This window comes from Tympanuchus pallidicinctus, unplaced genomic scaffold, assembly GCF_026119805.1.
Source record: "Tympanuchus pallidicinctus isolate F22 unplaced genomic scaffold, pur_lepc_1.0 scaffold13, whole genome shotgun sequence".
Classification (NCBI taxonomy): domain Eukaryota; kingdom Metazoa; phylum Chordata; class Aves; order Galliformes; family Phasianidae; genus Tympanuchus; species Tympanuchus pallidicinctus.
The window spans coordinates 7,379,325-7,392,344 of NW_026294648.1; the positions used below are offsets into that span (position 1 = coordinate 7,379,325).

General features: G+C 44.8%; 1 protein-coding gene across 10 annotated transcripts in view; it reads right to left on the reverse strand.

Moving 5' to 3' along the window:
- ARHGEF9 (Cdc42 guanine nucleotide exchange factor 9) overlaps window positions 1-13,020 on the reverse strand; it is a 192,561-nt gene that overhangs the window by 4,030 nt on the left and 175,511 nt on the right. For 7 of the 10 annotated variants that reach the window (XM_052672861.1, XM_052672867.1, XM_052672871.1 and 4 more), the window contains one exon: window positions 2,164-5,339. The exons of 1 other annotated variant lie outside the window; for it this stretch is intronic. In XM_052672861.1, the coding sequence (XP_052528821.1) occupies window positions 5,158-5,339 (182 nt within the window). In that variant the 3' untranslated portion in view covers window positions 2,164-5,157. 2 more of the 10 variants (XM_052672862.1, XM_052672864.1) reach the window with 2 other exon arrangements.

Consider the following 13,020-nt stretch of genomic DNA (forward strand, 5'->3'; position numbering starts at 1 on the left):
GACAGGTTTAACATATGAAATTGCATGTTGGGTCTGCTCTCTCCAGCAGCATGCATAAAGACTGGATGTTGTGTTGAGGGACGTGGTTTAGTGGGAGCTATTGGTAACAGGTGAATGGTTGGACTGGATGATCTTTTAGGTCTTTTCCAACCTTGGTGATTCTATGATTCTATGCTTTGGGAACAGCACTGTGCCACACCACCTGTGACTTAGGTGATATGCTACAAGAGAAACGGCTTCATTTGGACAAGGAAACGCCAGCATGGCACCCGTGGCATCTTCACTGCAAGCAGAAATGTAAGCAAGAGCAAAAAGCGTGGTTTGGGGTATTGCTGAAGCAGTAGGCAAATATGCAGCTGTGATGTTGAGATCAGGGTGCCCCTGCTCCTGAACCCGCTCACAGTCTGGACTGGCAGAAACCTTTGTGCTTGCAGCTTTGCGTCATACCCTCTCTCTCTCTCCCTCTCTTTCCCAGACCAACGCCGTGTAGCTTTTGCATTATTTCATTCCCTTGTCTGCCTGTTTTTCTCGTGTGCGCGGGCTGAAGATTTGGTCACGCTGTGTGCCTGCAGACTCACCCACAGGACAGATAGGAAAGAGCAGGAAGGCAGTGTTGTTCCTGGATATGTAGCTCTTGGGCTGCAGTTACGCATAGGAACTTGATGTGTGTGCTGGCATTTCTGCATATGACAGCAGGCATCACTCCCAGTCACTACCAGGTCTGGATGCCACAGTGTCACGGCCCGTTCTCTTGGTTACCACCACACTTGTGTGCTACCTAGAAATACATTGCTCAGCTGCCTTACCTGTGAAATGCCAGCACGCTGCTGGAGAGTGCTCTGCTTTGCAGGGGGAGAGCACTGGGCTCCTTCTCCCTGGGCATGCTTTCTCCTTTCACACTGAGTGAAAGCCAGGGCAGGAACCTGCTCATCTCCTCGTTCTGCCTTCTGCAGTGGGCAGCACGTGGCTGGGGCTCCCTCCCCTTGGGCCCACCCTGTGTGCTACCTCCACGTGCTCTGAAACGCTTCTTACGGCGCTGGCAGTGTGTCTGTGAGGTCTGCTGGCACAATCAGGCTGGCTTTAAGTTGGGCTTGGAGCTGAGCAAAGCTCAGGAGCAGAAAGCATTTTAAAACCATGTTTCACAGAAGACTTGATCTGAGCTCCATTTGCAGCACTTGCAAAGGTGGCATTTTGTCAGTATTGAACCTCCAGCTGCTCAGTAATCATTTCACTCAGCTCAGATGGAGGACACAGAGCAAGGGGGAGGTGGGATATTTCCCAAACATTCCTCTTTTTGGTTGCACACCAATGTCGTGGTGTTTTGCTGACATGCTGGAGCCCCAGCCCAGCGATTCAGGCTCAGCCTTTGGGAGAAGAGTGAGACCGCTCTGAGGAAAATGATTTAAAATGCCTTCAGATGCCTTTTCACTTCTTTTTATTTAATTCCATAAATATTTTCATAAGGCTCAGTGTCTTTACAACACTTTTTTAAACACTTTGTTTTTTTTTGTTTTATACACACAACTTTGACACTTGTTTGACAGGGTCAAACAGTCCAATATAAACAAAATAATAAAACTGGCAAGTGTGGATCAGCTGGGTTACCAAAATCCTTTTTTTTTCTTTTTTTTTTTCTTTTTTTTTTTTTCTCTTACTGTTAAAACCCCAAAAGCACTAAAATATCAGTATTTGGCTTCAAACTAGAATTTTAAAAACTTTTTTTTTTTTTAAATTCTCTGCTACAAGTCCCTGTCATCATAGTGCCTTTAGACTCCTACAGACTCTTCTTTTCTTCTCAAGGAAAAATAAGCTCAGTGATGCCATGCAGAACTTACAATAGCTACTAAATATACATGTTCCCTGAAATGTAGCTGCGATGAAAAGATGACAGAGCATAAAGAGAACAAAACCAGAAACCCAAAGCACCACAGTGTACTATCAATAACATTGCAATGGATGGCCAGTGACCATCCAGAAACTGAAACAGATTTCAAATATATTTCTCTATGTATTATTTTCTATTTACAACTGTTAGATGCACCTAGGTTGATCCTTGGTTGATTGTTTTGAGAGGGTAGGGAGGCAAAAGTCTTGAATTTAGATCCTCTGTTCTAGTGACTAGGTCAAGGGGTAATGCATGTCATTTACCTAGGGAAGAGGGTATTTTTGTTGTTGGTTTTTTTTATATATATATATATATAGTTTCAGCCAGAGAAATACCGTAAACATGTAAGTTTGTTACAACTTTCTCATTTCTGCATATGGAATGGTAAGTGGGTTCCTCCTGTCTGGCATTGAAATGAAAGTCTCTATCAGATGCTCAGTCAAAATCACCCCGATCTGACAGCATCTGTGCTGCTTCCAGCACTTTCAGACGCAACGAGGCAGCCCAGCCCTGCTCCCTATAGGGAAAGCCACGGTAGGTAGTAAAAGTGGGACCCAGTGCTGGTTCTTCTTTGCGATAATGCTCCATCTCTTGCAGCACCTTGGCCATTTGTGGAAGGGAAGGGAAGGGCTTTCTTGAGCGCCATTGAGAGCCAAGCCCCTCTTCCCTCTGGAACAAGCGGCTGCGGCTGCTCCGCCTGCCACCCGGCTTCGGCAAGCGCTAGCGGCGCTCGTTAGTTTTGGCTTTCCACTTAAGAAGGAAGCTGCGAGTCCAACAAGTGGCCTTGTCAGATCGAGCGAGTCTTGAGTTATGATGCAAATAATGGTGTGGCGGTGGAGTTTCTTTTTTCCTAGCGCTGAATATTTAGGAAGCATCTTCTCATAAAAATTATGGATGTCTCATTCTCACTCTCTGAGGCACAAAACAGTAAATGAATAGGCTTAACTAATGTGCTTGTTACTTTTTCTTTTTTTCCCCTAAGCAATTAAAAAGGAAAAGGAATAAGTGAAATTTCTATCACGCTGACAACAGATTGTGATCTCTCTCTCTTTCTCTCTCTCTCTGCATCTCTCTCCAGCCATTCAGAAACAGTGAAACATTTCAGTTAACTTCTGCAAACCGATTCCATTCACTTCTCTAAATAACCCACTCTGTTAAGCAAACATAATAACTGCTACGTGTTCAGTATGAAAATCGAAATGTAAAAATGCAAAGATACAAAAGAGGATAGAAATTAGCTGTGTTACAAAATTTGGCTGCCTCCTATGCGGGTTTCTCAGTGTTTCACTGCTGCCTGTCACAGAGGGGCCACTCCTCCTCTCCAAAATGCCAGCCTGGCATTGTTGCACTGATAGGTTTGTAGGTGACCCTAAGGTGCTGAGATTATTTTTGTACTTAAAGAAAAAATACAGCTGCTGCCTTCTGATGTGCCCTGAAATAACCCAAGCTCCATGGAAAAACTAAAATCGCACTCTCTGCTTTTGCCATTTTCTGAAGTGATAAAAACACATTTGTCCATGCTACTGGCCTGAGGTGCTTACATGGGGTATCAAATTTGAAAGAAAAATATAAATATCATGATCTATTATTTCGACTTGCATTTTTAAAGGAGGTTGCAGAATAGCTCTGCAAAGTTTAAATTCATCTTCTAAGCCTGGTTAAACAATCCCAATTGTCCTAGTGCACAATGGTTTGTTTTATGAGCTTAAACATAAGCGTTTGTGCTTGGAAGCGAATGTACTTAAGGCTAAAATTGTAGGAGGTGTCTTTGAAAATACAGCTATCAATCTCCAGAGGGAGAAAAAGAGAGAGAAAGAGATCTGGAGAATTCAGCTAATCGCTCCAGAGCCCACTGACACTGATGCCACTGCAGTTCAGATTTAACTGGTTGGTGATTTGGATTAGGTCATGGGCATACGGCTGACCTGCTCAGGTCACATCCGTACCTTTCCTGAGAGGCAGTCCTCAACTCTTCTGCAGCTTTGGGTGCATGAAACACCAGGTAGATACTCCCAGTTATCCTTCTGCTAATGGATGCCTGCTGCATTTTGCTTGGGAGCTCCGTGCCGACGTGAAGCCGGCTGTCTGAAGTGCTACAGAGCCGAGCAGGCAGTGAGCGCGGGCACGGCCCTCGCTTCTGGGATCACTGCTCCTGCACACAGCCATCGGTGGTTCCTTAATGCAGTACTGTGTGGGCCTGACTGCGGCCAATGGGATGGGACCTTAGTTCCTGAAGAAAGAAAAGTGGCCATTTGTTGAAGCCTAATAGCCAATTTTCTCTAGCTGCAATGGGGGGCATGAAGCCGTCGGTTTTTAAGCTTTTATCTTTGCATGGAAAACAAAGATAGTGGGCTTTTCAGAGAGTTGAGTCTCAGCTTAAAAAGAGAATGAATCCAAATCAAAGATAACCCCACAGAAACAAAATTAAATGCAAAAAAAAAAAAAAAGCCCCTGATATTCTTTTCTCAGTCTCACTCTGAGCGTGATCACATCACACTGAATTGAGAAAAAGACAGCTTAAAAAATGCAGTAAGTTAACTGAGGAAAACCCATCTCTCGCTTCCTAAATAGCTGCTACCCCTTCTGCTTGTTTTCAACTGCCCGCAACAAAACAGTTAAAGCCAGAGAAATACTGCGCAGCAGAGCATGGTGCACAAGGGAGCACATCCAGACAGGCACGAGTCAGACCAGAGAATGCAGGACAGGGATGGGAAAGGATCGATGCTCTTCACTGAAATGGTAACTCTGGGACAGCCAAGGAAGGGATGGAGAGGGAGGGAGATGGAGCAGAGATCTCCCAGCACCCCAAAAAACAAACAACCCCCCCCCCCCATAAATAAAATAAAATAAAATATACACCAACATAGTCCATGAGGAACTTCGATGAAGAATTCAAACAAGCAAGAAAGCATTCTGGGATGCCAATGACAACTTCAATGAAAATGAAGACACACAAAAAAAAGGAAAAAAACAATGTCAGACCAATAGAATAAAATAAAAAAGGTCACATGATTAGAAATCATTGGTGCTTCCTACTATCTAGTAGCAGACTGCTTCCCAAAAACAACAAAAAAAGTTTTTGGTCCTTCTATATATATACATATATGTATATATATATATGTATTATTTTTTAAATGTGTATACATATATATATGTATATATATTTAGTTGCAACAGTGCTTCTCCGAAAAAAGGTCCATCTATAAATATAATTTTATTTATTTTTATTTTTTTAAGTTCTTTTAAGTTAAAATTCTCCATCTCTCTAAGTATTATTTTTTGAATGGTGTTAACCTGCTGAAGTTTTGCCAGAATGGTGCCTGGCTGCGTCTGGGTTCGGTGAACTCGAAGACCTGGGACTGGGATATGCCATCTGTCACCATGTATTGTCCCTGATTTAATGGATCCTGGGGTGGTGGGTAGGCTGGAGGAACCGACTTGGAGTAGCTCACACCTGCATCGATGATTGGGGGGAAAAAGAAACAGATCAGTCAAAGTGCAATTGGGTCAATAGTCTTTCTCCATCATGCTATCGCTTCTTAACACTTAATAACCAGGGTCCCAAACAACAGGGAGACATGCTAGAGACAGCAAATCTGTGGAGAAATGCAGCAGCTGCCTGAACTCCCAGCTCAGAGGCTACCTACGCTAGACTGCAAGCTGAAGATTTGCTAAAGATCCATTACTTTATTGTATTGGCAGAGTTTTGCCTGCCCTCATGGAAAAGTCCTGCATGACCTAGCAAGAAACAAACACGTGGCCAAGCCATACACAGTCACTCAAAGGCAGAGACCACAGCAGTTGATTCCGCTCTCAAATCTAGCACCTGCAGTTTCCAAGCTGGATTTCGCCCTCCCTCCCATCCAAACTCAGCAGGCAGCTGTGCCCCAAATGCATCCCTGTGACCGGCCCTGAGCAGCACGACCCTAGGGACCACTTGGCGCCAGCTCTTGTGCTGGAATGGAACAGAGCATGGCAGTTTGGGAGGAATCTCCTGCAGGGACCTGTGTCGCTTCAGTGCTATTCAGCTGATACAAAGGGCAGCTCTTTATGTCAGAAGGTTTGTAGGACTTTTCCATAGGGTGTTTGTGTTGTTTTTTTTTAATTTACTGGTCTTGTTTCAGCCAAAAATGGCTATAGGCGATGCAGAAAAGGCTGCTTCTGCTCAATCCGAATGGGTAGCAATGGAAAGACTGGCAGGGATACATTGTCAGGGTCTGTCCTGGCTTGGGGAACAATTCCCATGTATATGAGTCACAAGTTGTGTGCAGGAAAGGGGTAAGGGGAGATTGCTCTGACAGCTTTCTCACTAGAAAGGTGAGCTTCAGCAAGCTGGGACCTACACAGCCCATTGTAAAGGATGATGCACAAATTGCAGTTCTGGGTGAATGGGAGTGTAACAGGAAGGAGGCATGGAGCCCCCGAAGCACAGACTATAGGGAAAAGTCACAGAGCTACTTCTGCATTTCCTCTCCACAATGCCATTGAGCCATTGACTAGGGATAATCCCTCCTTCAGCCTCAAGGTGCTGTGATCAGCTGGAAGCCACAACTCCAGAAAAGGGCAGAAGCCGGGAGGAGCAGGGCTCTGAAGCAGGTTGCTGTAAGCTCTGGCCATCTCTGGATCCCCTCTGCTGCATGCAGAACTGCTCTTCCTTCTGTGGGGAGGGCAGTCCCGGCCGCATGACGGGTGGTAAGCTTCACAAGGGCCATCTCGAGGCCATTGCCTCCCTGTTTTTAACCGCAGGAACGAGGTGACTCTACCAAGTAGACCAGTGTCCTCATCTGGAAAGCGGGATGGCATGACCCACCTACCTCACACGAGGGTTGTGAAGCTAAATTAATTAATGTTTGTAAAACACTTTGAGATCCTCGGCTGGGAAGGTGCTAGAGAAGGCAAAATACGGTGATTAGCACCCAGGTACCACAGCAGTGTGTGTCAAAGAAATGCAACTGCGTTCAGTTAGTGGTTCCTACTCACATACAAACACATGCTTTGTGGGACCAGCACCGGCCGGCCCAGGAACAGGAGGGCTGCACACAGTTGGGTACTTACAGACAAAGGAAAAAGCCTCACAGAGTGCACTCATGGAGCTCACCTGACAATTTCTGTATGTTGCCAAATTGCAATCCAGGGCTTCTTTTAGATATGAAGCTACGGCTTTAGGATGGCTTTAGGAGAGAGAATTAATTTGCTTCCCCTTGCTATAGAATTTACCAATCCTGAATTGCTAAAAACCTTAAAAAGGTTCGGACCAAATCGAGATACCATCTTGACTATAGCTAACTGATTTCTCCTTTGCAGCAAATACTATCAAACCATGCCTCTCTCTCTGTTGCCTACAGGGAGTAACTGAGGCCTTTCCTTATGGTGGATAGAAACTGCTCTATGGTTCATTACTCATTAACCTTTAACAAATTCAACACAGTTAATATTTCAAACTCAGTTGAAAAGAGCAGTCTGGAATTGTTCTGCAGCTGTATTTGTCCTGTCTCTGTCTTTCCCAAGCACCTCTCCAGCGTATCTGCAGAGTGGGGTCAGTGCTGGGACACCTAAGTCAATTTCTGTACCATCCTTCCTGGTGGGACCCAACGCTCAGTTTGCACTTGCCACACAGTGACTTAAGCCAGTGATGTCACACAAGAGCAAAGCATGGACTTAAGCTCATATCTACCCCATCTCTTCCCTCCCTTCTACCGCTGTCCTGATCCTAGTTGCCTTGTTGGAAGGCAATTCAACACGTGAACAGAGCCTGGAGAGTAAACTGAAGCCACACACATGTGAAGACATTCCCATGGAGACCCCCAGCCATTGGTGCTTGGCTCACCAAGTGAGGAGAGGCTGGTAAGGACTCTCAGGATCTGTGGCAAGATGAGGATATGGTTGTCCCTTACATGTCTGGTGTTGGGAAATAAATCTTATTCTATTGCTACGTGGTCTGGATCTTCAACCCAAAGTCAAAGCCACCAGCATGATTAAATAATGCTTCACAACACAAAAGAGCTGTGAATCTAAAGCTGCTACCAAAGGACACACAGCAGTTGTTTCTAGCTTTGAAAGACCTCAACACCACAGTGCTTAGTGACACAGCCCTACGCCTTTTGCACTCTGTGGCTGCAGAATCGCAGCTAGCCTCATGATGCATCTGGTCTGCCGTGTTGAGCAAGGCTGAGCTCTTTATTGTTTTTAAACCCATTTGTAGAGGGTGAACTGCTATTCTTTAGTCTCAACAAAGAATTGCTATGAAATCTCCTGGATCAGCAAAGTGTTACACACTTGGAAGGCTGGAGAAGTAGAGAAAAGACAGTCTGGCTAAAGTCCACTGACACTGATGGAATTACACTGCAAAGAACATAATCCATAGTCTGTCTTCTCCAAAAGAGAAAAAGGCAGACTCCCCTGGCCAGATCACTAGCAACCCCCTTCAGTTCTTCCCCAGGAGAGCCCTTAGGGTCCAAACTCCTGGAAAACCTCTACTCCCATCTGGAACATACCCATGCAAACACACATTGCCACATTCCTCGGTAAGGAAGCTCAGACTAATATTCTTCAAAGTTTTTTGTCTATCACTTCTCAAGGATGTAGGGGTTGATATCATTAGCATCTAAGTTGGATGAGCTTCAAAAGCTGGTTGGTTCTATTTGAATAAGCAGCCAAAGGTTTGAATATTTATCATATTTATCAAATGACGTCCATGGCCTAAATGATCAAAACTGTGCATCTCAATGGCATGCATAATCACTATGTGTTTGTGGGCATGCAAATAAAAACAATTGTGCTCTGGCAAGTCAGGCTGATAATTCCCTGAGAATACATTTTCTTGTGAAGCAGTGATACAGCACTTTGCAAAAGCTAGAGGTGCCCCAAGAATGGCTTTGTTTTTGACATACCCGTGTTCTTGACAATGTGGAACACAGGAATTATGAGTGGGGGAGGCAGAGAAATTCACCTAATCTGAACATCTTCAAAAGCCAAAAAAGAGCAATTCTGGAAAAAGTATGACAGGTTGCTGTTTTTCTGTTCCACTCTGAAGTGGTTTGTTCTCTCATCAGAACTCGGGGCTGTTGTGCAAAATTGTCTCTTGAGGGATTTTATATATGCAAAGCCATCACTTCACTGCAATTCAACAGAAAGAAATGAGCACAGCTCGTTTCCAATGCAATTTTGGGCTGCTTGGCGAACAGAATTCAAAGCACAAAGGGAAAGAATCGATAGATAAGTAATGATTTCTACACACAGCTGCTACACTGCCTTTCCAAGGCATTAGAAAGCAGCTATACACCAATGACCAGACTTGGAGCTCCTTCTGCTGGTTCATGCATAATTCTACACTGTAGCAGAATAGAAAGGCTGCAGCTGCATAGCAAGATTGTCTAGCAGGGTGGGGGTATGGAAATCTCTTCGGAATGAGCACAAAGAAAACTCCAGGGTTTATGCTTTGGCTAGACAAAACTGGTAAAGAGAGATGCTGCACTGTCAGTTGAAGTCATGTCTTTTTTTAGTGCTGGAATACGTCACTTGGAATCTTTTGAATATCTCGACTCAGAAGAAAACAGAAAGATCTATCATGGTCTCTTTTTTTCCTCCTAATTCTTTTTCTTCCCTCTATCTGAGGTTGTAACAGGACTTGACTAGCACTTGAAGATTTAGGAGCATGCTGTTAACTCACAGGCAATCCACATGGACACGTGCAGAGAGATCCAGTTACAACGTAGTGGGATGGCTCTATCAGCACTGTGCCTCACCAGTGCAAATACAAAACATACACAGAACACACTCAGATTTGCCTATATAATAACCACAGAACTTGCCTTACGAGATGGTTATTCCACCCTCACTCTTTAAGTTTTTAATCTCAGACTTTAATCAGGAGCTATTTCATAGGCTTTTCTTCTACCTATCCATCTAGATTTTGCGCTGCTCGTTAGCCGGAGCTGCGTGGGAGACAATGAAATGTCACCACCTCATTTCCCTGCTGGCCGAGGGACGGCTGCTGGCTGGGAGGGAAGCGGTGCTGTGCTGCAGAGCCTTCATTCCCTGTGATCTCAGCTGCTCCTGCATCTCAGAAATTCAGTCTCCTCATTAATACTGTAACCCATATGCAACACAGGTAGCAGGGAACATACCTCAAGAACACTAATTGCTGTATGGTTAATTATTCCTGCAATAGTGACAAGTTCAGTTTAAAGAAACAAGAAGCCATGGCTCAATGGGTACAGCCCCTTGCCCTTCTTCAGCACGTTTCAACAGAGGATCTCAAAGCACCTCTCCACTGTTCATTTGGTCACTGTCGTATTTAGAGTTAGCAAACTGTTCTGTATCTGACACCAGTTCTGCTGATTGAAGGCTGTTGTTACAGCCAGAGGTGAGGATGGGGGCTGCGAGAAGGAAATGTCTGCCTCCAGCAGCAGTCCTGAGCAGCCATGGACTGCACTGCTTTTCACCTCCATGCTAAACTGCCTGACTCAAGTTTTGTCATACTCACCCAATTCAAGGGCATTATGTGGTGCATTAGCCATGGCTCTTTACACTGCAGGGGACTGTACTCAGTGGTTTGGTAGAGGTAGATATTACCAGAAATGGTGCTGGTGCGGAGAACCTGCCTTAGCTCCCTTTTCTAGGCACTTGTCTAACTTCTCTGTCTTGGAGGAAAAGTGCTCACTGCTGCTTGGGGGGACTCTGCAGCCTTGAGAAATGCAACAGAGGAAAACATGGGGATTGTGCCTGGGCTGTTCCACAGCCAGCAACTACTGAGGTAACTTTACCTCCCTGAATCTATCAAGTCTGTTACTGCTACCTGGTGTCATTAGACTAGACATTAAGATAATGATTCCTCGTGTGACAGGCAAAAACTAAATGAGGCAAGATGGAATAAATGATACTAGGGTTTTATCCATCAAAGCCAGCTGAAAACTCATTTATCCTGTCTCATATGCATATAGCCCTTCTCCTCCAGCATTCTCTGCAGTGATAGCAAAGAATGCTCAGTCTGTTTCACTGATAGAAGAGATCTCTTCATCTTTCACTGCCCTGAAATGCAGTGTCTTCTGGGTTGAAGAAATGCACCCAGAAACACTACCTCTCACCCAAAATACCTCACTGAACTGAAAGTACAGCAGTGTCTGGGCTGACAGCCCTACTGCAATTAGAATCTCAATGTGATGTTGATGGCCACATGTTGGCTCTTCAAATGAGGGCTTGGTATTACAGGAAAACCAAGAGGTCTGTTTCACAGCTCACCAAAAACCCCCCTGGGGAATTTGCTCAGAAGCATGTGCCCACTGCTGAGTAACCAAAAACATACATCAGAGGTCTCCTAGCCAAAATATTGATGGTTTTCTTCAGTATCACATCAGTTCTCAGATGAAACTCCTTACTCCAGTTGGGTTCATAATACATTGAGTGAGAAGGCACCTGTGCCAGTGATCATCACAGAGACTACTGTATGTGGACCAAAGCACTACAAAGTGCTGGGGCAAACTGCAGAGGCGTGGGTGGAGCCTCTATATTACAGGCAATGGGATAAGCCCAGTGATTTATCTGAATCTGTGGGGAAATGCCACCGAGAACACATTTAGCTCCATTATTTCTCCCTTGCAGTGGGAAGCTCGGTGAAAAAGGGAAATGACCCTGATTATCTACAATGCCCCTCTTTGTTTCTAAGCTTAGTCTGTGTTGCTCAGTGTTTTTCATTTCTCCTAAGGCTGCAAATCCCCAGGCATGAATAGGATGGGGAAACACACCAGGGTCAATCTAGATAGAAACAAAGATGCAGTAAAATAGGTTCAGACACTCAGGAATACTACAGGAGGTTCCTACAGACCCCGATGCCTGGTAAGACCTGTCTTTGCTGGCAAGATGAAGCCAGCATAAGTATGCTCATGTGCAGTCATCTTGTTTTGCTATGCACGCTTGCTGGGGGAGAGTTTAAAGTGCAGAAGCTTGAGATGTCAAAGAAAAGCTGTTGAGAGTGTGGGTCAGGGTTTTATGAGACAGTTAGCTGTGAGCTCAAGTAATCAGAAGAGAAGAAGTTAGCAGAATTTGGTGACTCAGAGGGAGTTTTACTGCAGGCCAAAGCAGCTCATGCTGGCTGATGATTTAACCCCTGCTGGAGTTTGCATAGCTGAGTTTTTATGGGCAGATTTAATGACAACATCCTTCTACACTCAAGGCTAGGGATAATGGTGACTGAATATATGTTTTCCTCCTTCCACACGTCCCAGCTCATCAGGCTAAAGACTTGTCTTTGGTGAAGCTATTGCACAGTGCAGAGGAGAATGCACAAGACAGGGAGAATGACAAGAAAGAGCTGGCCCATAGCATGGCCCTGCGGAGCTCCTGGCACGGGGAAACCCTCTCACCAGCTCAAAGGTCACTTCTTTACATTTGTACAGGCATTTCATTTTCCAAAATGGAAATATTATTGGGAAGCAGAGCTTTGAGAATCTCTTTACTAGGCAGTGGAACCTCTAATCACCCTGAAAGCCCTGGCTGACAGCTTCTAGGAACACAGGCAAAATCCCTCATGTGCCTGAGGAAAGGAGATAGCCCATGTGCTGTCCTGCATGGGAACAGATGCAGACAGAGCCGAGGATCCGATAAGTAATGGAATGTTTCTAAATGCTGCAAACACTAATGTTGGGAGGGGAGATTAAAAGTGGCCGTCAGAACAAAGCCCGTGATGGATAGAGGCAGTAAAGGAGCCTTCTGTTTTCAGACACTCAGAAATCGAAAAAGTAAGCTGGATAATCCTGTGTCTGCGTTAAGAATGGACTGGAGATGCACAAGGGATCCATTTTCATTGCAGCTTTAGCCTGGTTTCCACGGCTATCGTCAATCACAAATGCAATTCTGGAAGTGCAGCTCGATGCTATCTTAATGTCATGCTTGCCAGTGCAGGTAGCAAAGGTCTTTAGTGGCACCTGGACTGATCTGCAGAGAAACTGCACGCTTGCTTGACTGCAGCATAAAAAAATGTTGTTTTGGTAAGTCAAGCCAAATAAATTTCTCTGTTGTTTTACTATTTCTAGGAAACACTACACGGAATTCTATTCCCAGTTACAAGGCTGACATTGAGAGAGGCTAAAGGGCTGTAACAGAGAGGCAAAACCTCGAACGATCAATGCGGAAAGACA